The sequence below is a fragment of the Spea bombifrons genome, chromosome 4 (genome assembly GCF_027358695.1).
Source record: "Spea bombifrons isolate aSpeBom1 chromosome 4, aSpeBom1.2.pri, whole genome shotgun sequence".
Taxonomy (NCBI): Eukaryota; Metazoa; Chordata; class Amphibia; order Anura; family Pelobatidae; genus Spea; species Spea bombifrons.
Genome location: NC_071090.1, coordinates 41773821 through 41800430, shown reverse-complemented (window position 1 = coordinate 41800430; position 26610 = coordinate 41773821). Strand labels below are relative to the sequence as shown.

The 26610-nt window shown below is 36.9% G+C and overlaps 1 protein-coding gene across 1 annotated transcript in view; it reads right to left on the bottom strand.

The window, feature by feature from the left end:
- Positions 1-26610, bottom strand: part of PTPRQ (protein tyrosine phosphatase receptor type Q) — a 100727-nt gene that overhangs the window by 27112 nt on the left and 47005 nt on the right. Inside the window, exons 33-48 of the mRNA XM_053463664.1 lie at positions 25392-25676; positions 24901-25083; positions 23903-24004; positions 22140-22260; positions 20469-20629; positions 19711-19856; positions 19338-19506; positions 17365-17640; positions 14759-14910; positions 13747-13888; positions 13043-13312; positions 7312-7638; positions 4685-4806; positions 1657-1843; positions 750-994; positions 62-128 (exon numbers count right to left, since the gene is read on the bottom strand). Coding sequence (XP_053319639.1) covers positions 62-128; positions 750-994; positions 1657-1843; positions 4685-4806; positions 7312-7638; positions 13043-13312; positions 13747-13888; positions 14759-14910; positions 17365-17640; positions 19338-19506; positions 19711-19856; positions 20469-20629; positions 22140-22260; positions 23903-24004; positions 24901-25083; positions 25392-25676 — 2955 coding nt within the window. The remainder of the gene's footprint in view (positions 1-61; positions 129-749; positions 995-1656; positions 1844-4684; positions 4807-7311; positions 7639-13042; positions 13313-13746; positions 13889-14758; positions 14911-17364; positions 17641-19337; positions 19507-19710; positions 19857-20468; positions 20630-22139; positions 22261-23902; positions 24005-24900; positions 25084-25391; positions 25677-26610) is intronic.

Genomic DNA, 26610 nt, shown 5'->3' with positions numbered 1-26610 from the left:
AGATAGAGCTAGAAGAATGTTTAGGATGACCAATCATGGTAAGAAGGAATGTCATGCAAACCTTTAATGTCTGTTGTGATTTTCATCTGTACGTTTGGTCCTGCTCCAGCGCCATTCACTGCATATACCTGGATAGGGATAATAAAAATATATATTTCCGGTGTCATCAAGTTAATAAGGTATTTTTTCCTAATTTTAACTTGTCAGATGCATCTGCTCAGAGCAATCTAATGGTCCATTAGAAAAACAAAGACACCATATGAAGACACAAACTATAACTTTTCACCCTGCAATACAGACAAACCATTACCTACCTTAATGATGTAGAACATAGTGGGGCTATGTAGAAAAAGTGATTTGGGCATTGTATACACAACTTAATAGACCTGTGTTTTTTATAGCAATTGTGAACAAGAGCAACGCTTCAAATTTTTTATTATAATTCATATAAAAAGGCTTGAATGGGGATGGGAGGTTTCTAGGCTAACCTGGGCTCTTCCCATACCAACTTATAAATGCATCTCTGCATATATGTAGTGCAACAAAGTAGAATTCAAGTAGTAATTAACATTTGTAAAATGATTATTAAAAGGCTGCTAGCATTCTGACCTTTACAATATACAGAATGGCAGCTTTTAATTCTGCTTTCAAAGTGTTTTAGTGTTTCTTTTCTGTTGGTAAAGCAGTGCCAGTTTAATTTGCCATGTACCAATACAATTTAAAAGGAACTAACAGCCCAAAGTCCTTACCTTTATATTATATGTGTGTCCACCTTTAAGCCCTTCTATCAGTGTTGTGACAGAATCGTTGGTACTTTCAACGATGCTTAGATTATGGATCTGAGAAAAACTAGGGTCATTTTCTTTGGAGACAACCGCTTGGAAGACTTGAATCTTCCCGTTTGGCTCCGCTGGAGGAATAAAAGTCATCTGGACCTTCGTAACTTCATTTGGAATCTTCTGAATAGTTACATTTTTTGGTGGATCATTGGGCACTAAAGATCAGAGGAAACATTGAAAAAAGTCACTTTATATCATTTAATGTTCATCATTGATGCTTATTCATGAAAAATATCCTGAAGATTGCAATCATCAATTCAGTGGACTAAACTGTCATCACCCTTGTTTAGTCCTGTAGTTGGAAATCTGTGGTATTAAACTACAGCTTTGATGCAATAAGGGGGTTGGATGTAATTGAATATTGTAACATTTGAGTTTTCAATCTAGGTTAACATTAAATTGGACATTAATTGCTGACTGAGAGGACCCACACAGATCAGTATTTCTGTGGTTCCTCTACATCTGCAACTGCCTCCATCCCCATTTTCCAGTTAATTAAGCTCTAGTTAGGAGGAGTTCAGGACAACTCCTGACTGCAGCCCTCAAAAGCTCTTTGAAACATCCCCATTAACCTAAAAATGCCATAGTCCTTAAAAATAGTCATAAGCAATTGTCAAGCCCTTCCCATTCCTTTTATCTCACTTTGCCAATCCCCATTGTACCGATTTACAGCTACATAAGGATTTTTATAGGGTAAGTCTACGGGCACTTTGCCTTGTGAATGTGGTCCTGGTGCTGTCATTAATGAAGTTAATCAAAGCGTTCCTGGTACAACAAGGTAAAGATAAATATGCCACGTATAAAGAAGGTACTTTACCTGCTTCAAGAGTGGTAGCAAAGACTGCACTGCTTGACTGTCCCTCAATGAGAGCCAACTGTAAGTCTCCAGTGAAGGCAGTCACTACTACAGAATACATGGTGAATGGTTTGAGCTCGGACACCACAATGTTTTGACTTTCATTACTCCCCTTTATAAACACATTTGTATATTCTTCACTATAGACCTAGAACACAACAATAATACATAAATAAAGTTAAAAGCCAGTATAGATACTATAAGCATTTAGCCGGTAAGCTCTTTGAGGCAGGGACCTCTCTTCTTTTTATATGTTCAATCTTTGCATTATACCACCACCACCACCACGTATCTGAGTGTCTGCTGCTTTTATGGTATTGTACATCTGTTCTATAAATAAATTAATTCATTCATCAAAGCAGGGATGGGTTTGCAAAGGCAAATAGGCCAATGACTATTACATGAAAGACCTCGTCTGCTTGAAAAGCAAACTCTCTTGTATCACATCAACAGTACCTGATCACTGTAGTTAAGATTCTGAAATATATGTGATCCCTTATTAAATAGCTCAACCACACCACTGTAAACCGAGGATGCACAGCTCTATCGCTCAAGGGCTTCAAACAACCTTTTTTTGGCTACCACAGCTTGAGTAGAGACATGCCAACTGAAAGTACGTGTTTTCAGGGAAAGGCACACAGAATGAATGGCCTGTTTGTGGCCATTGAGGACAGGAGTTGTGCAGCCCTGGTCCAAATCATGGGTGTCGAGTAGACAGTATGAGGATGATTGTTATACAACCACACAAGATGGTATACAATCCAGTATAGTTTACTATGCTGAACATGAAATATTTTTCTCACATTTCTAATGAAAAGGAAAGGAAAAACCACACTGGTAAACATTTAGTGTGCCGAATAACACATTTGTTATTAGGTGGCATGTCAAAACATTAAAAAAGAAATCACACAATACCGTTTGAAAACCTCTCGAGGTACCCAATAGGACGTCATTTTTACAATATTGTTTCAATGTGCATTTTTATAAGCAGATTATGTAGCTGTACAGTAGTTTTCCTCAGGGGGAAGTGTATATTAAATGCAGCTGCTGGGGTATTAGGTTTGTGAAAGTCTATTTTTTTCTAACTTGACAGATGTGCTGGTTTATCTGTACTTAAGAGTTGACTAAAGTTTCTGATGTACTAAACAGACGTTTGTTTTTCTTTTCTTTATAAGAATTAGGTCAGTTTAGGCGCTTTACATATAGATAAATAATTTGTGAGCCTTTTATTGATTCTGCACTATTGGCTAACATAATTTTATTCCCAAGCAATTGATATTGTACAAGATCCCAAAAATATGAAGAAGTATTCTGGGCTTATTAAATCAAGAAAGTTTGTGTAAAGACAAGGTCGTGATTTATAGTTTCCTGTAAAATATAAAACAAACCTTTAACACGCCTGACATGACAGTTTAGGTGTTAATAAGTATGTAATGATGTGGTGCATAGAATTCCTGTGGAATTTGGGGATTTTGGATCACTGTTCCCTGGAGTACAGTGGGAGTTTACACTTTTTTTTATAAGGTACAGATAAAGTGTGACTGTAAAACGCTGTTTATAAAGCAACACGATTTTAACATAGTATGCTTCTAAGGAAGGGTCATTTTTCAGTATTTTTGGGGAAAAAACATAATTAATAGTTTAAACCAATGAAAACACCAAATCGACAAGCAGTTTATGAAGCTGACAACTAAAAAGTACCAGAATGATCAATTCCTTTGAAATGAATTGTGTGATAATTACAAACACTGGCAACGTAGAAGAAGGTGCAGCACTTGGATTGACACTGCATATTCCTACATGAAATTCCAAGGACTTTACCAAGTCTAGTAAAAACCAGGGTGTTTTAACGCGTGTTGTATGGTGTGTGACCACCATGTTGTCGGCTGAGAGAATTCTCTGGTTTCCCACTCAATGATCTCTGATTTCTGGATAATACTCTCGTTGAATCCAGATCCCTTAATTACTCAGTTGTATTACTCAACAAAATAATTTTGTCTCTGAATGACCTACAATAATTTTTGGCATCCACAGGATCCGTCCAGTAACTAATCACTTCCCTTACTTGTTCCTTTGTAGTTATTTTAAAATATATGTGTACTATGTATATAGTTAGCTATTTTTTATTACTTTTTTTGTTTCCTACATTCTTCTCACTATTTTTCCCCTGCTCACATATGAGACCTACTAAACAATTTATAATTTGTAATTTCCATTAGAGTCCTCCTCTCGTATTTTACTTCATCTATTTATTTTAAATTAGTACATTCTCTTATTTCAGTAATTATCTAAGCCATGTAATGCACTGCATATACAGAAATGATAGGATACAGAAATAGATCAAATATAGACAATTTTAATATGAATGATCCACAGTCTCAAGACACACTATACTAACTAGTTTAATGGGAAAAAAAAACACATTTTCAAAATATTTATAGAATATTACAGTTTTGCCCGACTGCTCATCAGCAAATGTAAGTGCCAGTCCGATCGCTAATAAATGATATGATTATGGGGGTCTAAAATCGATATGAATCTTGATGCATTAGGAGCAGTCCTTTCCTACCCAACCAATGCCTTTGAAGACTGCTGATGCACTAGCGGGTCTGTCAGAAAGTGATAGGCTGGTCTTCTTATCATAGTTGAAATATTATTATAAGAATGTCCAACAGTATATTGTACTAATACACAAATTGTGATTCTAGCTCTCTGCAATAGGAGAGATCTGAGAATAAACCAAATACCTACCTTTTTATATTTTACTAATTATTGCTTACCGCTTCTCGCTGATTTACTGGCTAGTGTATATTTAAGATAGGTGCTAATGTCTAGAACCCCAATCAACCATGACTTGTAATATGAAAAGGTGCACCTTAGGGATATTGTTTGGTGCCAATGTGGTCCATCATAACTGCAGCACCAAAATGTAATTGGTCTTTGTGAGACAGAAAAACAATCAAAATTTTTGTTGACAAGCATTCCTTACCGATGAGACATTAATTATGAATGATGTTGGTCCAGTGATGACTGAAGGCGAATTCCAGCTGATATTAAGGCTTTCGTGGGATACAGCTATTACTGTAACATTTTCTGGAGGTCCATCTACAGCTGTAGAACATGAAAAATCTCATTTCAAATTTTAGTTGAATTTTTAATATTGTAAAATATTTAAAAAAAAGTGTTAATGCTGAAACAAATTGCCATGGAGAACGTGCATTCTCTACAAAGAGTAAATAAACACATGCTAGGTGTTAGCAGAATGTAGTAGCATTACATGGGGTTTGCTAGTCAAGAATGTAAAAAAAAATTGGATTAGGCAGTGTGAATGAAAAAGTCAATCGTTACATCGTAAATCCTTAAGCAAATCTAGAGCAGGCTTAATTCCTGCTTTTTACTTTGAAAAACTCCTTCTTCTAAAAACAATTAGTATACTGTTACTTTAATTTGAGTAATTTTGCTGATAGCTTTTATTATACTGAACATATTTATTAAGGCTTTTTAATAAATACATTCCTTTACAGGAATATATTTCAATGAATGTACTAAACTGAAAGTGTGGGCAAAAGTTCCTTTCTCATCCTACCTGGATTAAAGAAATCTATCTGATGGCTGATGGCTTCTGATAATTAGGCGGTGCTTCCTTGATTCAGTAGTAATTGTGAATAAGATTCAATGCCATATACATTAAGTCTTTTCAACTGACTATAAAAGTGGGAGTGAATGCCATTACGCACATTTAATTTATTGATTCACCTAATAACGTGTTTACACCTGAGCTTCATGTACAATTAACCAGTATTAAATGTATTTAAATATTTAACTGTAAGGGGACATATTATATTTGAAGGTGTTGGAACTCAAAATGACAAAACAGACATCTTAATCCATTACACGTTGGGTACTTTAAATAATCGATTTTACATCTTTTTTTTTTTTTTGGCTAAACATTGAAACTGATATTGGCAGACCGATTATAAATCATAGCAATTTACTGACTCTAGATGGGCCATCTCTCCCTCTCATAATCCAGTCACTTCCTTTTATAAGTACTTTTTGTTCTGGTTTCACAATAATGCATTTTCTGTAACTAACAAGCATCATTTCCTGATTAACATGCTTCTATCCTTCCACGGGAATGTGGGTCTTGTGGAGGTCAGGGTCATCCTTGCAATCCATCTGTATCCTGATGCTAAGGTATCTGGCGTGTGCTAGCTGTGCAGAGAATCTGGATAAGTCATTATTAGATATATAACAAGCAATTATTCAAGTGAGTGCAGAACTCAGTCTTTTCTGTGGATCGTTTGTTTGAACTGGCCAGTGTATACCCCTCCTGCAAAACCAAAAACGATTCCTACATACCTATCAGTTGTATTTATGTATATATATAAATTATAGCATTTTCAGAAAAAAATATGTTTTACATTTACGATGGATAAATGGTATTCTTAATTTAAAAAAATATATATTATTTAAAAGGTTTTACAATAATTGACAAGCATTGTTTTCTATGAGGTACAGAGCGCTCTGTACAAAAATGTATAATCTAGGAGTGGAGGTCAAGTGAATGTTAGGTATAGAAAGGCCAATTGAGAAATATGTGGGTAATATGTTGCATTAAGGGTTTTTTAGTGTTTGGTTTTTTTTAACCCCTTAATGACAAGGCCCGTACATGTACGGGCTCAAAATGCATTGGGTTTAGGGACCGCCCATTGTCCTTAAGGGGTTAAAGAACGGGCCCTGCTTTGGATATAGGAAATATAGTAGACTAAATTAAATGAGATTATCCAAGTTTAGCTACAGCTATTTGCCATAATGACATAATAAGATATAGATAAAAATTTGGGCTATAGTTATATAAACTGGAACAATTGTTGACAAAAGTGCTAAATTTTGGGGAAAACGCTTTCTAAGAAATGTTTCTGGTTAACACTTCACACCTATACTTGTTTGATTATCTCATGGAAAGGTACATTTTATCTTGGCTAGGGATCAGTATAATATTATTATGCATTGGTGTTCATTCCAAAGCAAATTATTTAAATGGGAAGTCTAGTATTTTTTGATGCATACTGGAGTCCAATGATGCATTACTCTGGGTGAAAATTCCTGCATGTATTTTCTACTAGAATTAAAAACTGAGGCTTCATGTCCCTGCCTGTCTCTGAAACACGTGGAGTCAATGACATTAGACGTAGCGGGGACCAATTGCATTTATATCAGCTGAACGCTAGTACAGTCAACTAGCGCACAGCATTTCCAATATTAAATGTAACCCTAATCTTAATCTTGCCTTATATTAACTATCTAAGATGCAGCTCTTCAATAGCCCACTGTTATAATCTAGCTGTCAAGCAATTAATCCTTTATACAAATTTTATAAACGTGTAACTTGTGTAACATCAATACCTGTGCCTATATTTTTGTACAACATAAACAAAAAATAATAGTTTATTTAATTACATTTGTAAAGTAGAATAAGAATGGGAAAGATATTTGGTGGACATTAGTTTTGTTAGTTTTTTTTTCTAAAATAGGTGCTGATATTAGTTGTAAAGGTGCTAAAATGGTTCATTATTAAAATATTAAAATGTAGTTGTTTTTTTTTCCACTTACGACCAGATAATGTTTGTATCTGAATCCAAGGTGAGGAAGCACCATATCCCGCACTTGTACTGGCGCTAACTTTAAATCTATACCTTCTGAATTTTTTCAAGCCATAAATGGTCTTCTCAATGGTGTAACCGTCATCATACGAATAGAAGTTCTGATCATTATGGATACATTCCTCATTATCCCAGTCATTGCATTCAATACGTAGCAGTTGCGTTGTTATTCTGTAGCTTCTTAAATAGCCATTTGTATTGTCTGGTCTATTCCATTGCAAAGTTATACTTGTAGACTGAACTATAGTGAGTGTGATATCCCTTGGTGCACCAGGAACTAAAAGGGAAACAGTGTCAACTTAAAACAATATTAAAAATAATGTGATGTTCATGTCCATTCACAGCCAAAGTAAAAAAAAAAGGAGTCATGGCCATAAAGGTAGTAGTTCTTTTATTTATCATAATTGTACAACATCCTCCCCTTCTCCATATAGGCTTTGGATGGAGGCACAGCTTGTCTAGAGGGGGCAATTGAGAGGAGTGACTCTCACTGAGAGGGCAGAAAGTTTGTAGAACAGGGTGGATATTGTGATGCGTTAGATGCCTGACCCAGTGAAGCTCTACCTTCTGCCAGGATATCACTTCAAAATGGTGTGAACACTGTGCTATCTAGATGCACCCTTCTATTGGAAATATTAGAGAATCCCCTTGAACCAGGCCCACTGAGTAGGGGCGCACCTGCGAGCCCCTGGTTTTGTAGCAAACTGGGTCGTGATCCCCCTAACCAGACACATTATCCAGCCTAGGTTAGTATATGCTGCTGATACCTAAAGCATCTAAGGAAAATCCTGAGAGCTAACACGTGTTTCCAGAATGTATATTTTAATCAAACTGTATTTATGCATTAGTTTGTGTATAATAAAATGCATCCACTCCTAAAACCCTATGTTTCAAAGAATCATTCCTCCATTATATATAATATTATATATAGTATAATAATATAATTATATATTATTATTCTATATTATATATAATTAGAATTAGAATGATAATATTTTATTATATATAATTGGTATTGGCATAGAATAGACCTAACATTGTATTTTCCTAATGTAGTCAAATGTGCAATACATCAAAGCTACTGGAGTGACTTCTATCTCATTTTCCTTCAACTCTGTCTGTACTGTATGGGGAAAACAGTTCTTGCAAATGTCAGTTGTATGTATACTAGTTGAACACTGACTTTAATGAGAGAACAACAGTGCGTATGCACGAAGTACACATAAGTATTTCTGCTTGCTCTCAGTGCGGACAAGAGATAGACGTCTAACTGCAATCACTAAAAATAATAATTATATATAATAATGTTAATATAATATTTAATAATAATTAAATATCTGAGTGGTGTGGTCCTTTAAGGTCTTCCATACTCTCTTTCCTCTTCAGTGACTTCCTCAGTTTGTAAAAATTACATGTTTCTAAATCTACCTTAACATACCTGCCTTATTCTGCCCCCATCTCATTAAGTCAATATGTTATTATTTGATGATCTCAAATTAAATAGCACAGCCACAAACAAAATGATGCCTCTGCTCTATAATGACTGCCATGTTGATCATTGATTCCCCAGACACAAAAAAACCCACAAACACATTTCATATAACCTTAATCATCAAACTATACTGAATTTTCATGTAGCTACCTGCTCAGAAACATCTCTAAAATAGATTATGTAAAATGCTGACTGCTGGTTTCTCTTGGTAGTTATTTCATTCGTACTTTAATTTAAAAAAGTTTAAGCACACGTGGCTTTAAATGGTGCATAAACGATGATGGTGGTAAATTGATCTTCATATATTCAACATATTTAAGTAAATGTGAGCACATTTGTCACATGGTTTCCCTGTGTAACTAATATATATATATTTTAAATTATTTAATTATGCTCTGGAAATGTATATGAAAAGAAAAATAAATATCCCCTACTTCTAGTGCCACAGACAAGTGCCACCAGTGCATATCTCACCAAAAATAAAATACATTGTTTTCATTAACAAAATTGAATGTAACCTAATAAGCTTTTTGCGAGAGATTCCATTAAGATCAGCTAAAAACGCACTAAGCTCTATTATATTTTGAAACTACTGAACTACTATCTCATTTCAAACAATCAAAAGAAATTAGTGTACATTGGGAGCTAAATTCTGATCAATTGGTCCTCACAGTTTTGAGACACCATTGCATTACAAAAATACATAAACATTTAAAGAAAATGCAGGTGCTAACCAACTAACTAACCAAAAGTGAAATAACATTGAATCCTTCGTTATCAGAACTGATTGGTACATAGCATACACAAAAACTTCAAAGCTAAGGAATGGGCTTTCACATACCAATTTCACCTGACCATCTGTGACCTTCCAAGGCTGATCAACTCTATGCTCAACAAGACAATTCTAAGACAAATGTACTATTGAGTTACAGATACAAACAAGATTACAATCACTTTAGCGTGGAGAATCAGATTTCCATCTTTTTTTCTTGGAGAGACCAAAAAAAAACCCTTCTCATCGGATCTTCAATGCACAGCTGGTCTTAATTTAAGCACATTGCTCCATATATCCTATACTTATTGTACAGCCTGTTTGCATTTATTACAGTGGGATTCACAAGATGAAGTGATCAATGTCTACTGTAAGGGCACATATCTTAAATATATTTCATATATGTTTTATATTTGTCTTCTCAACACTAAACCTTATGTCAAGTTAATCATACACGTAAACAGCTTTTTTTTTTTGCAGATCTGTAGAACACGTGTATGCCATTCAAGGAGAGGGTCTCAGGTCCTGAATGCAGGATATAGGATTTCTGTTCTCTTGTGTTAGAAGTCTAACAGAGTTTTGTATAAAACATGATTCTGTTAATTCAGGCCTTATCACTCGAGCAACCAATCAAATGGCCAAATCTGCGCCTGGATTTTTAATACATATCTCCTATGTATTCTGTTGTCACAGATAAGTAAAAACAAAGCCTGAAGCCTGGAGTTGCATACTTGGAGTTAAAAATTAAATGTACGGCCCTGGCAGCTGGTTGCAAATTGCTATTTGCTTTGACATTGCATCCCAGTACAGTTAATAATCCTAAACATAAGGCAGCCATAATGTAAAGGTCAGGCAAGAGTGCATGTAATGTTATTATGTTACTTTTCTGCTGTCAGGACTTTTTTGGCAAAAACCTTTGACAATTAAGCCCCGCGTAACCTTTTCAGAATGTTACCAATTCAGTAATTGTAACAAAAAATCCCACCAACCCCTTCATGAACCTATGGACACACTATTACATCCAGAAAAATGTGTCAAGATGACCCTTTGGATGTAATAACATGCCCTGTCTTTTTGCAGCAGAGGGGAGATCTCTAAACCACTGCATTAGGGATCGCAGTATCTGAAGATAGGCTGGACTCTCCTGTATCATCAGGATCGCTGGCTCTGTGCTGACAACTTCAGCGCAAGTGCCAGTATACAGTCACGGTGTGAATGCTGGTCAAATGATGGAGCGATTGGAGTCACTGCTGACACTGCCAAAATAGGACTGAGGAAAGAAGTGGAGACCCTGCTGAGATCTCTGATCACCCACCCCTGCTGGCTGATTTCAGGCATTGTGATCAGGAATGCAGGGTTATGATGCCCTACGTCCTGATCACGGTGTGAGTAGGGAACAGTGAGGAAGAGGAGAGCGAGACAAAGTCGTTTATCTTCCAAAAGTGGAAAATGCAATAAAAAAAGTGTGAAAAGTAATAAAAATAGAAATAAAATAAAATGTAAAAAAATAATAATAATTCTAGGGACCCAAGCAATGTCATTATTTTGCTGAACATAAAATATATCATTTTTCAGCAGTGGCAGCTATTCTTTGCAAACAAAATTTACTTTTTACATTTCTTATTTTAGCACAGATTTTTCAACATAGTTTGTACTAATAAAAATTGGTTAAAAAGGTTTCAAAAGAATGCTTTACTTGTACTGGAAAAAAATGTATTATTTGTACCAGTACACTAAACATGGAAAAAGTGAAGGAGGGTGTTCCAGGGCCACGCACCTGATGACCCAAATTACCTTTCAGTTTGTATCCTGCCTTTTTTATGTCCCTACACAATACAGGTTTTCCCAGAAGGTAGTTTGTCAGTAGACATATCCACTACATATACTGTGAAAAAAAGAAAAATTGAAACACGAATATCCTGTTTTAATGTCTGCCAAGTCAGGCTCCAAAGCCAGCACCACCGAATTAAAAAAAAGTAATCTTAGTGTGGAATTTTAAGGCCAGACACTGTGTAGTGAGACAGTGAAGCTAATGTGATTTCACCTTTCATCAAAAATAAATGCATTGTCAGTGAGTCAGTGTTGGCATTGTAAGCATGACTAATGGCGGACCACCATTAATAAGAAGCTGACAACAGCTATAAAACCTTTTCCATCCAAAAGCATGAACCTATGATCCAGCCAAACTGCTGATCACAAAACAACTTCTTGGAACAATAGGCACCCTGAAATTTTATTTCAGCTAACATAGTTTTAAAAAGAAATAAATTGGGGTCACTGTAACTTCACATGATCATCTCCAAAAAAAAAATGTTTAGTAGATCTAATATATATATATATATATATTCGTTATGGTATTCCGAGTAGTAGATGCTGCACTAAATATGTACATATATATATATATATATATATATATATATATATATGTACATATTTAGTGCAGCATCTACTACTCGGAATACCATAAGGAATAGGCCACCAGATACTTGAAATGTCCAATTTCTTAACTCATCAACACATTCACATTTACAATGCAGAATACATTGCATACCTCTGTTAGTGTTATTTTTAAGTCAGGCACTGCTCCACCTTTGCAGGGAATGGGAATTATAAACCAGATAGTCCGGTGATCCGAGGATCACCCCTGATGTGGCCCATGGAGCTGTGAGGCTGTGAAGATCTGTGCTTTTTTAGTATGGACCTCAAGGGGCCACCTCACAATATAGTGAAGTACAGATCCTCAAAATGATATCCTATCCGAACGATCTGCATCAAAGTAGGTGGATGGTTCTGGCCCCACTGAAGGTGCCCGGTTTTGGACACCTGCAATGTTGGGGGGCTATGCAGTGAATTTGATTTAACCAGGAATTAGCAGATTTTAAAAGTGAGCGCTTCCCAGCCAGGAGTTTTTAAAGTGAATCTATGATCTATGTGAAACCTTTTTCTAAGAACACATTTCTGCTCATACTATCAACAGGTAAATATAACTGCTTTCAACTCTTACTGCACTGGTACATGGGAAAATGGTTTGTTACTTTTTATTTGTATGCCATTAAATAATAATCTGATGATTAATTGCCATCTGTCATATAAATGAGGATCACTGGAAGCCGTACATTAAATCAATGCATGAAATACACGTGCCCTTAGCAAGCAAAAGGTTAAATGAACTTTCAAATTGATGAAGACTCTATCCTATAGAGTTCATGGTTATGATTTGAATTAGTTTTGAGTAAAAGTTAAATTTAATTTCATATTATAGGTAGTACAGACAGTTTACTTGGGGAATCTTGGGGAATCTGAAGTTCATTGACAGGGGTTTGTTTCACATTGGCTTCCCATGACACAATGCAGTGACTCCTACATTATCATATTGGCTGCGTTGGAATGATGTTATGTAATAAATCTAAAAAGTACCTTCTTCAGACTTTGTAGTGGCATTGCATACTTGTTCAATGCCTTCACCAGCAGAATTTGCAGCTTTGACCGTAAAATGGTAAGTTGAATTCGACAACAGATCTCTGAATGTGTAGGCATTGTCAGTTGATGAGACCCGGGTAGTGATGCTTTGGAAAGTTAATATGTAATGTGTTATCAATCCGTTTGGCCGTAACGGTGGATCCCACTGGACTAAAACTGACTGCCAACTTGTTGCAACACAGTGCACATGCTGGACAGAGTCTGGAGCTTAAAAAGTAAAACAAAAAATGGGTTAATATTTCAGTATGTGACATTTTAATAAAGGGGTTGTAATCCTAATAATACAGTCTTACAACATATGTACCACTTATGTACAAAATTAGTGTTTATTGGCTAGGTCCATACAACCTTTACTGTCCCTTTAAGCATTGATGACAATGCACAGAAACATGCAACCACTCATTATACATTGTGGCATATGGGTTTTACCACGGCATATTTAACTATGACCTTACTGAGCTAGAACTGTCATAATTATGTGGAAAATCAATGACTAATAAAAGCATCTCTGGCTCGGCAAGATGAGCCCTAATTTTGCCTTGGCTCTACCCAGATCGCCCTCCTCAATCTGCTATCTTTTCCATTTTTATAATTACAAAACTTACATTAAAACACAAAATAATCTCTCAAAAACATCTTACCTGATTCCTTTGTTGTGAAGCTAACTGTATTGCTGAATTGGTTTCCGTTACCGACTCTAGTGAAAGCTGATATACTGGCAAGATATGTTTTAAAAGGTTCCAGGGCAGTAAGACTTGCTTGGGTGTGCTCACCTGATATGTTCTGGTTAAGAGAAAGCATATGTCTAAACTTTGAAATATATAAAAAGTACAAAACAGGTGACAAGCATGGGCACACTCAAATGATTAATCACCAAAATCACTATGTGTTATAAAAGCAAAGCTGTTAGTATAAAAATCAAGAGTATTGCAACAGAGCAGAAAAGGAAAAATTACAGTAGCCGCAAACAAGTCCACATTTTTGAAGAGTTCAGATATCCCAAGGCCTTTTTCCCAGTGGTGCATGAATAGACAGTTCTAAGCCTGGGTAGTTTGAGAAGAGTTCGTACAATTATTTCCTACTGAAAATTGATGGTGAAAAGTGAATTTGCATCAAGACCTCGTGAGTAGCGTAGCCATGTTTCTAGTGCAATCACAATCTGATCATGAGTACAGTGCACAAAAGGCTTCTGGATGCCTTCTGTTACACTTTCTGTTCCAAAAGGAAAATCAAAATTGAAATTCTCTGTTGTACATTTTCTTATATGACAGCTCATTTCAGCGCTGCTCTTTAAGATAATACCTTCTGGCCCCACCATAATTGATTATCTGGTGTCCTGACATTGCCCTTATATTAATATTTATTTATTGATTTATATGCCTATTTATGATGTATTATGCGCTGTACAACTGGCAAACTGGACATAACAAATAGGGCATAAGATTACAATTTTGACACAAATTCAAAAACAAACAGCATACAATATAGAATATAGTCACACTTGGTATGTTCCATAAACCAGTACTTATGCAAATCATGTTTTAGTTTTGTATGAGTAGTGGCTATAAGTGATCTGCTGTACTTAATACTACATCAGCTTTGGCCATGTATATAAACGTATTTATTTTATGTAAGTTAGGATATAGGACATACCTGAAAGAATGTTGATTGGCTGCTGTTTTCAACAACTTTAAAACTGTAAACAAGCACAAAACCATTGGGTTTCAGACTTGGACTCCACTTCAACCATGCAGCATTTTCACTTGCATTGATAAAGGTCAGGTTCTGAGGAGGGGTTGATGGTTCTGCCGGAAAGACAGGATGAGCCAGTAATATATTAAACTAATGAGAACCCTCGATTCTAAAACCAATTGCCTTAAATGTTTATTCTTTTTAGATATTTAACAACAAAATAAAACATCAGCAGAGAGAATTTATGAATTAATGAACCAGGTTAAAATGCACATTGAAGATAAAAGAATTTTACCCCAAGATGTGTTTGCTAAAATCTCTACCATAGCAAATTGCTTTTAAATGTCTATTATAGTAGTCTGTGAAGATAGCCTAGACCAGGCATGTCCAAACTTTTTTCGAAGAGTGCCAGATTTGATGAAGTGAACATGTGCGAGGGCCGACCATTTTGCCTGACATTTTCTGAACCATTAAAATTAAATGCAAATTAACTATTTTATGCAAAGTTGATTGAAAACGACATACCACATCTATCCCTTCCTCACTATCTCCCCTCCCTACCCCCCCTTCTCACAATCTCCCCTCTCCCTCGCTACCCCCCTTCTCACAATCTCCCCTCTCCCTCCCTACCCCCCTTCTCACAATCTCCCCTCTCCCTCCCTACCCCCCTTCTCACAATCTCCCCTCTCCCTCCCTACCCCCCCTTCTCACAATCTCCCCTCTCCCTCCCTACCCCTCCTTCTCATAATCTCCCCTCTCCCTCCCTACCCTTCTCACGATCTACCCTCTCCCTCCCTACCCCCCTTCTAACGATCTACCCTCTCCCTCCCTACCCCTCTTCTAACGATCTACCCTCCCCCCCCCTTCTCACGATCTACCCTACTCCCCTTTGTAGGTCACTTACAGTCAACTCCTGTGTTGGGAGCTTGAGGCGTTTGTCTCGGGCGCCGGCGCTTCACTGTCGAGACAAACGCCTCACGCTTCCAACACTGCACTCTGGGCAGCGCAGAGGCAGGCGGCGGCGGCAGCAGCGAGCAGAGGAGTCCTGGATTACTGTCAGTCAGGGGGGCCCAAGAGGTGCCGAGCGGTCGTTTACAGCAACCGCTCAGCACCCCTTGGGCCCCCCTGACTGGCAGAACTCCAGGGCCCGGTCGCAGTTGCGACCCCGGTAGTTCCGCCACTGCCTACAATTTCTTCATCAGATGCCCTTGTGGCTGTGTGTGCCGGCGCAGGGAGAAGGAAAGCCCAAATCTAGCGACGTCCGAGATCGCAAGATTTGGGCTTTCCTTCTCCCTGCGCCGGCACACACAGCCACAAGGGCATCTGATGAAGAAATTGTGTAGGGGAGGGTTAGATTTCAACCCTCGTCTACAGTCAAACATGAACCCTGTGTGTATATATATATATATATATATATATATATATATATATATATATGTGTATATATATATGTGTATATATATATATATGTATATATATATATATATATATATATATATATATATCTACACATATGCCTGTCCATACATACACATTTATACACTGCCCTCACCACACACCCCTGCCTTTACACACATGTATATGTGTGTATATATATATATATATATATATATATATATATATATATATACACACATACACACACACATATATATATATATGTGTGTGTGTGTGTGTGTGTGTATATATATATATATATACACATATATATATATATATATATATATATATATATACATACACATATATATATATACACATACATACATACATACACCAGCTTACAAATACACTGACCATATCACACCAACATACATACACTGCACTCACACCCCTTTCTCCCCATGTCTTACCTTATCTTCTGTCTTCTTTCTTCCATCCAGTTAAGGGAGCGCGAGGTCTGGCACTTCAGACCTCAGCTTCCCTGCTCCCTCATCACTACGCGCCGGCAATTGATGGCGAGCGCCGGGACATGACGTCATCCCTGCGCTCGGCATCAATAGCCGGCGCTTAGTGATTAGGGAGCAGGGAAGCCGAGGTCTGAAGTGCCAGACCTCGAGCTCCCTAATGTCGGGCTAGTTAGAGGGAGGTCGTGATCTCCCCAACCAGCCCTGCTGATCAGGGCTAGTTGGGGGAGATCACGATCTTGCACCTACCTCGGCGCGGCCCTGAAGACCGGCCCAGGGGAGGCGGCTTCTTCACTCGCCCCTCCCCTAGAGATTGGTGGCTTCGTGGGAACCTCCGGCTTGGTAAGTACCCGGTGGATGCCCAAATCTGGCGCTTTCCTTCTCCCTGCGCCGGCTGATGACGCCAAGTCCCGGTGCTCACTTGGGGGGCCGTATCAGTCCGGAACGCGGGCCGCAATTGGCCCGCGGGCCGGACTTTGGACATGCCTGGCCTAGACTAATATAATACATGGGCAGTACTTCAGAAAAAAACGTACAAAGAGAACACAGTCAACTGTCATTATGTAGCTGGCCACAAATCAACAGGTAAAGTAATACAAACATTTTGTATAAATATAGATAATATAATACATAAATATAAATAATCTATTAATAACATACCTGCTTCATCTGTATGGAAAGCAAGCTGGCTAGAAGGACCAGTTCCTTTAACAGTTCTTGCAGCAAGATACATGAAAAAACGTGTAAACGGCATTAGGTCCTTCAAGATGGTGGAGGTGTTTGACGTAGCTACAGAGTAGTTTCCCTGTGGTCCATAAATCTGTAAGTTGTAACCAGTTATAATACCATTGGGTTGCACTGGTTGATCCCAGGATAATAGAACACTGGTAGATGTTATGTTTTTGAAGTAATTGATGATGGGTGGGGTTTCAGGGACTATAAATAAAATAAAAGAATGACATATACTGCATCAGAATGATCACATAGGGGGCTGTTTTATCTGACCCCCTTGTAAAGACACTGTTCCTTCTGCTCTGCAGATTTTGACACTTTTGTAACTAAATGCGTTATTCCGAACATTACATTCCAGAAGTAATTATTTAATTTTGCCTCATTCATAATTTTTCACAGAAAGCTTAATGGTTGTCTGACACAAAACAGGCATTGATAGGATGATGCCTCAGAAAGTTATAAGGCTTCTTATATGCTTAATCTTCAAAGAAAATAATAAAATTACAAATTTGCTAGCACTTATGTATTTAACATGCTGGAGAACTCAATATTTCATGTAGGTGGAACAGCACCATTAAATATGATTTAATATGCATGTTATTATTAATACATGTTATTACTATATCATATATTGTTATACTATCATATAGCTATATATCGTATTTGCTCGATTATAAGACAAGGTCATCTTATAATCAGACCTCAAATAGATGTCTGACTAAAAGACTAAGATCCAGATCCCCCGCAGCGCTGCAGGGGACCTGGGTCCTCCTCTCTGGCAGCCGATGAATGCGCTCAGACAAGCTCCGCTGCTGGCACTTCTGGCCAGGTTTCTATGAAGGAGTGCCGGCATCACATGACCTTCTGGTTTGTGGGATGCGCACAGACAACCTCCCCTGCTGCCGGCACTTCCGCCGGGGCTTCTATGACAGAGCACAGGTGTGACATGACCTTCCGGTGCTCATTCATAGAAGCCCCGGCGGAAGTACCGGCCAGCAGCAGCAGAGGTTGTCTACGTGCATCGTGCCCCCAGTAAACAGAGTAGCATATAGGGGTGTATAAGGGATATCTGGGGGCTGAGTGGCAAATAGGGGGTTAAAAGGCATATCTGGGAGGCAGAGTGGCATATAGGGGGTTAAAGGCATATCTGGGCAAGAAAGTGGCATATAGGGGGTATAAGGCATATCTGAAGGCAGCGGCATATCAGGGAGGCAGAGTGGCATATAAGGGGGTATAAGGCATATCTGGGGGGCAGATGTGCATAACTGGAGGCAGCTTGAGAAAAAAGGAAATAAAAACAAAAAATTATTTTTTCTCAGTCATAGTTTTTATTAAATATGAAAAAAATTGTTTACATGTGAATTAATATTTACTAGTAAAACTTTTTTTTATTATAGGGTAGTCTTATAGTCAGGCTTTTCATTTTTTTCCTAAATTATTATTCAAATTTTGGGGGTGGTCTTATAATCAGGGTCGTCTTATAATTGAGCAAATGCGGTAATTACTACGTCATATAAATATAACTATTAGTGGAAATAACTTACAATTATTAAATTAAATATATAACAAAGCTATTTATTTTCTGTATAGATATTATTTGGAAATATATTGATCATCAAGAACTAACATTTAACACAATTTCCTGATCTGGAAGGGTCAACTCCTGTAACAAGCATCCCGTAGGAGTAGGAGTAAAACTCATTTTTTTTTTTTAACTCAAGTCTTAAAGAAAATCATAAAATAGACTGAGGCCAGGTGAAGCCAATATATATTACATCACATGTAATGTATCATGTTGTGTAATGCTGCCAACAAGGTAAATAGCAATACTGGGGAAAATGGTTTTAGCATGAATCAATAACATCCCATATTCAGAGATTAAAAGACTTCTGTTAACTCACCATCCTGTTCCGTGTTAACGAAGATCACCTCACTTGACTGATTTCCATCACCATATGCAGTACTCGCAGTCATCCACAAATTATATTGACTATATTTGGACAGACCATCAATAATAGCAGACAAAGCGCTGTTATAAACAACACTGCTTATGTCATCATCTGTTACATTCTGTAAAAAATAGATCACATATTAATTCAAATAATTCTATTAGTTGGGAAATAAAAAAAATGGAAGCTAAATTTATAGAAAGCCAGCTAGATATATGTTTTTTTCCTTTTATAAAGGTCAAAGCCAAACCTGAAATTAAATTATTTTTGTGTGTGTAAACAATATATAGAAAATACGAAAGCATTCTAAATCTTTCCTTCTTACCTTCATGTAAGTGTCAGTGACATTCTTGTAGTAGACGGAGTAATACTGTATAACTCCATTTGGTTTGGTTGGGGGAATCCAAAAGACCATTATTGACGTAGATGTTATGTTTCTGTATGACACATTTTTTGGTGGATCACTGGGGGCTTAAAATTCAGAGTAGAGAGATGAGTAGGAACTCATGGTCCGATAATCTTCATTACAGGTTAAAGTAATAAATATGGTTGAACATGTACCTCACTTTTGCTGCATAGGATGCACACATGCAGTTGATACATATAAATATCTTGTAATGTCTTGCCACTTGTAAGACGCATACTCAGGTACATGTGAGAGCATACATATTTTTGGATGCATACCACAGCATCTTATGCACACCACAGCATCTTATGCACAAGTACAAACGTGAAAAGAAAGAGGGGCAAACGTTTTTTCATGAAATAAAATCATTAAACATTTTCTTTACCAATTTTGCAGAGAGACAAAAAATAAAAATGAATTACTAATTAATTTCCCCTCCTATAACCCCCTCTTTTTTTCATCACTCCAGTTCTAAAGCTTCCAGAACTGTATTTATCAAAAGGCAGGGATAATTTTGTGGAGCTAAATGCAGTTCTCAAGAAGAGGAAGTCTGAATCATTGTCCCCACTGTCTAAAGTGTATATACATGGAAGGGGACATCTCTAGTATACCTAAATTGACAGATAAATGTTGTTTTCTCAGAAAAGATGACTTTAATTAGGAGATTTCCGACATACCTCCTTCAGAAGTCCTGAATTTAAGAGTATTACTTTTTACATTGCCATCTCCAAATCTTGTACTTGTTGTAATATATGTATTATATTCCTTATTGTTTTCCAGGTCCATCAACTCTACCACTGTGTCTACTGCACGGATAGTTTTATTAGATTCGTCATTCCTTAAAATAAAACACAGTAAAATCTGTTGACGCTATGGATGCAGAATAAAATATGAAATGTCAGGCAGTTTAAAAAGCTCAATGTTCTCTTTTGTCTCTATGATATGTATAACGATGTTGCTTCCTTAGTTTTTTTGTTAATACAAGCTAAGGTCTTATTTTTCATATTGAGGTCTTTTCCCTAATTTGACATTATTATTATTATTATTTATTGTTTCATATAGTGCCACTATTAAAAAGAAAATTAATTTTAGGCTGTAACAAAATGATATTTCTTCTTGGATCAGTCATAAATCTGTATGTATATTAATGAATATTATGCAGTATGATCTTTTTTTTTTTTTTTTTTTTTTTTTTCCTATTTTGCTTGTAAGGAGAGTTTTGAGAAATAGTGACCAAAATTACATTGCACATTCAAAGTAGTGTCATACCAGTGACTTACAAAGATGAGAAATTAAATTACCTTCCTGTGAGCGGATGCTTGTGAGGTATGTATGTGAGAATTAATGTGTATGTATACGTGTATGTAGGCATGGATGTTTATGTATAGGTGTATGTGAGCATAAATGTCTATGTCTAAGTGAGCATGGATGTGTATGAACATAGATGTGCAAGTGGTGTGAGATGGCATGTGTGTTAGCATGAGTGGTGTGAAAAGGAGTGTGTGTGTTAGAATGAGTGTATAAGTGTGTGTTAGTGAGTAGGAGTTTATGTTGGAGGGGGAAGCGGCAATGACAGCACAAACAAGCTGTTTGGGGTCAAAGATAGCACATGTAGGCTATTAGGGGGTTATGATGTCACTGACAAGCTGTTTGGGGACAAAGGTGGCACAAAGGTTGCTTGGTGAAGTTGGGGGCCCTGTGGTTTCTAGTTACACTCCTGCTCCAGTGCTGTAACGGCTGGTGAGAAAAGGTAAATCAAAGAGATCCTTTGTACAAGATCCTAAGCCACTACAGCTCAGTGAAACTTGGGGAAACGCTTTGTATCATAGCTTTTAGTAAAACTAAATTCAATAATCAAAGTTACCTATGGCATGTCATTCTGTCCATCAGTCAGTGCATTTGTTTTAGAAAACGTCTACTTCATGTGAGCAGAGGTTGGTGCCAGCCTGTGGCAGAGCCAGCACTATCTGATCCACTTCTTGTACTGAAGTAACTAAGTAACTAACCTCACCCTTACAAACCCTGCCTGAATCAATCAACAATAATTAGCAATGAAGAATAATCATTTAGAACCCGACAAAAAGAAGATATATTTACCCATGTATACAAAATAGGTGGGATTTTAATGATTATATATTGGTTTTTTTTAATCTGTAAAACATCTACTAGTTAATATATGATTTTAGTGCCACATCAATATATGCTGCTCAGGGTCAGCAATACTGCTGCAATACATGTATTTAACTTAAACATGGAGATCCAGGCCACAAGCTTCTAACTGTTTAAAGAGTTACTGAACATGTCTGGAAACATTTTCCATTTTTTAATCAAGTGATTTTGTATCTTACCAAATGAAGACAGTGTAGAAAAGTATAATCCCATTTGGCTCAAGAGGTGGTTTCCATGACAACTTCACAACCCTACTGGATAACTGTTTTACATAAAGTGAAAGTGGGGGAGATGATGGAACTGAAAATAAACAATCAAAAACACAATTACGAATGAGTCAAGTAATCCACCACATCTGACCACAGCTACATTTTCACTGTAAGCAATATCCGTAATCCTGAAACTAAAAACTGGAGACCAGGTATTTCAACTCTATCAACTCCACTAAAACCGCTTTATGTTTTTGCCAAAGGAAAGGAGGACAATTTTCCATGGTGGTATTAACACATCTGTTTCTATGATTCAATGGAAAGAGCGATTCCATGAGAAAGTAGTTCAGTAGGCATACCATGGTGATGTGCCTAATATCCAAATTCTGAGCGGTAATATTATTTTGTTCCAATTAAAGAAAAAAGCTGCTTTATAGGTGTGAATGTGTGTAAAAACTACAGTATTTTTTCAGCACAACTCATTTGGGACCAAAAAAGCTGGAAATGATTACAGGCTATAAGGGGTGGGAAAATTTCTACTGAGCAGAACATTGAGAGATCATAAAAGATGGGATTCCACACTGAGCATCAGCTTTTCCAATCTCCCAAAAAACATACTGATACACACAATATACTATGTATGCAGTACTGACCATTATAAAACCACACTATCCAACAAAATATACAGTATTTGTTTGCAGGGTCAAAACTATGGTCTGTTACTTTAAGAACATTTGCTGTCATAATTCATGGTGCAGTAGTGCTATTTCAGCATTTTAACCAACATGGGGTCCAGTAGTTGTTCCCACTCATAAGCCTTAACCATTATCACTTTTCTCACTAGTGCATGGCAAACTAAAGAGGAAAATACAGAATACGGGATAGCCAACATAAATGAAGAAATATAATGAACTGATAGTTTACTCCAAGTATGAATAACTTGTAGAAGTTCAAACAAAAGAGGCCTGATGTGGCACTGGTGAATAACTTGAGGGAATGGCTAGAGGAAGTTCAACAGAACATACCAAGCCCAAGATGACCCAGATAAATAATTTCAGGAAGTCCCTTTGGGAGGTTCAACAGGTGAAGTCTACCTGGCTCCAGTGAATAAGGTCTCCATGAGAATTCAAAATAACTGCTGGTGTCTAAGGTGGGTTGTCCCAGTAAGATGGGCCATGTTGGTTCTTTAAATAATTTTTGCTTGGTCATGTGCAGTTATATTATGTTACGCAAATGTGGTAGGTGTTTGTTTTGAAAAGATGATCACCGTATTCTTATGTTTTGTACTTTAATTATGTGAATCATAGAGATAAACGCCTCAGGTGCTTACAATACTGATATTTCTGTTTACAAGTTTCCCAAAGAATCTCTATAAGCAATAATTGCTACATATTTGGACCCGTGTAATTATCAGTTCAAGATTGATACATAGGGACCTGTAATACAGATCGGGCAAACATGCCATCAGAATGACTTTCTACATTTAACTACTGGGCTTCTATTCACAGTTTACAACTCTTTACAGCTTGACTGTCTGTTGACTTGTTAACTGTGAGCTGCAGTATAATCATTTGTTTCAAGTAACATGAACTAGTGTGTATTTTTAATTAAACATTTACAAACCCACTACTAACACTTCATTATTAAGAGCACAAGCAAATCTTCTATCCCATTGTTCAATTATTGTATCCATTGGTTTATGTTACAAGTAAACACCAGACATTTGCACTTACCATCTTCTTCTGTTAGAATGTAGTATGGTACACTGAGAATGCCTTCCCCTTTGATTGTACTAGCAGACAATCTAAGGATATACCTGGTATACATCTTCAAACCTGCATGTGAATGAATAAAAAAAGATGTTACAATTGTGGTAAACTACATTTTGGGTACATGAAATGCTATTATAGTTTGGGTATCTTGTCTGTTACTACAATTTTCCCTTCTCAAATATAAATTGTTGTAATAACAAAAATCAGATTCAAATGCAAATGTTGAGTTATATCACTTTTTTAAAAGTATTGTAGTGCCATTTTTGTAATTGCTTTCCTAGGCAAAAGGTGTGTAGTCCTTTCTACAATGCTGCTGCTCCTGTGAATGTGTAACATCTATTATTCAGCTGCCAGTTAATTTCGAGAGCATACGCTAAAAGCCTTTTGAGTCCCTTTGGGAGAAATGCGCTTTATAAATACTAATTCTTCTTATTCCTATTATTATGAATCCTGAGACCCCCTGGGCTGCGTTTATGCTGTTTTTTATCTCAACGGCTGTGTACTGGTACATGTTATTGATTATGGACGAAGGAAACACAATAAGCCAGTGGTTCATCAAAGTACAAACGTGAGCTGTACCATTTGACTCTCAAACACAAAGTCTTTAATGAAATTATGGTGGCAACCGGACTGAAAGTCACATAATTTCTTTTTTTTTAGGTAGCAGTGATGTCCCAGCTACCTAAGTTTGCAAGCCTTACCACAGTGATGCCCTTCGACTGCAAAACATATCAGAACGCATCTTAGTAACAATAATCCTAAATACAGCTGATGGAAAAAAAACTGTCTTTTTTTGTTTATTGTCCAAATCTGTATCAGTTACAAACAGCACTTCCACATTTCGCGGGTCTAAGGAGGGTCCTCACATCCTACCAAGTTCCTAGGTAATTTACCATTTCTATAAAGGCCGTATGACCATTCCGTTACTACCATAATTCGAATAGCTATCACATTCTTACCAGTTACATTCGCTGAAAGATTAGTGGTGTTTAGGGTTCTCTCCATTGTTCCATTCAGCCATGCAATGTATATTGTATAATACCTTATGATGCCATTTGGCATAAGGGGTGGAGAAAATGACACTACTATTTCTGTCGATGATATATTTCTATAGGTTATGTTTTCTGGTGAACTATCGGGTACTGCAAGAAACAAGCAAAATGGGAGAAAATAAGCATATAGGACAGATATGTATATTTCAATAAACATAAAGCTTCTGGCCTATACTGGTAATTCTGGGGAAGAGACTATAAGAAATTAAAGTTCAATTTATTTAAAAATGATATGAACAGGATTTTTCCCACATTTTTTTTTTAAATCCTTGAGAGAACTTGCAGTATACACTGTTCCCACACACAAGACAGATAATTACTCATAAAACAAGTGATAAAGAGAAGAGTATGTGGAGTATAGATGTTGCAGGATAAGTTGAATTTTATGTACAAATTACCATCTTCATCAGTTCTTACAAAAAGCGGGCTACTTGTCTCCATTCCAGTTCCCATGGATGTACTTGCTCTAACCGCGACAGCATAATCGCCATATTTTTTGAGGCCACTAACAATCACAGAGCAGCTACTACTATTGAAATGCAAAGCTCTGCCATCTGCTCCTAAACATGTTATTGAGTAATAAGTAATGATCCCATTGGGAGAGGAAGGTGGATAGAAAAACAGCTGTATGGAAGTAGAGTTTAGAGTTCGGTAGGACAGGTTATGAGGTGCATCATCAGGAACTGCAGGAAAAAAACAAAGGAAAAAGAGACATGTGAGGAGATGTCGGTATGGAGAAATAGCACCATATTTTGTAATTTAATTATAAACAGTGTGGACAGTGATAACTGCTCCTTTTCCCTTTGTTAACAAGTCAGCGGCACAAGTTAAATGCCCAAATTGCCCCATTGTGTTTTGTAATGTGTTCTCAGTGCCCACTTGAGCAGTAAACATTATTAACACAGTGCTCTTTTAGTTTGTATAGAAAGTTTACATGAGAGTGATGTAAGTTTACAAGGACTAAATGTTTCAGAGCTAAGTGCATTATATTCTTAACTATATTACAGCCCATAGTCACAGTAAAGTGTATATAAAAGTCAGAAAAGGTCGTTAGCAACTAAACTATGTAAATAAAATATATGTGTTGAATGTGCATTATGTAGCCTGAATAGGTCAATAACTGACAGAAAAAGCATGGCCAAAACCCTGTAACCTGTCCACTGTTCTAACTACAGCCTGAAAAGCAAACACCTTCTTCTTGCCCATTTAACATTTGGAGATGTATGGTGAAGGCCCTTTCTCAAGTGCTCTGGTGCTTTAGCATGTATAGCAACTTCACAAATATTTTGACCCTATATATAAAGTTCTATCTGTCACAATCATACATTCTAGAGCAGGTGAAGCTTGGGTGATGCCAAAACCATGTAATATACCCTGCATCAACACATACAATAGTTGTTACATCCCATGGAGCAATCCCATTGTTGGTATTTTTGTCCAACGTGACAACTGTTGTGTGTGGATAATTGACCATTATGCATTCATGGTCATGTCTCTGTGCGTAGGTATTCCTGCGGGAGTTTTAGTTAAAACCGTACCTGTTACCTACAACAAAATAATTCTCTCATAACACTGAATTCAGGTTTAAAGTAGATGTCTTATGTTAATCAACCATCT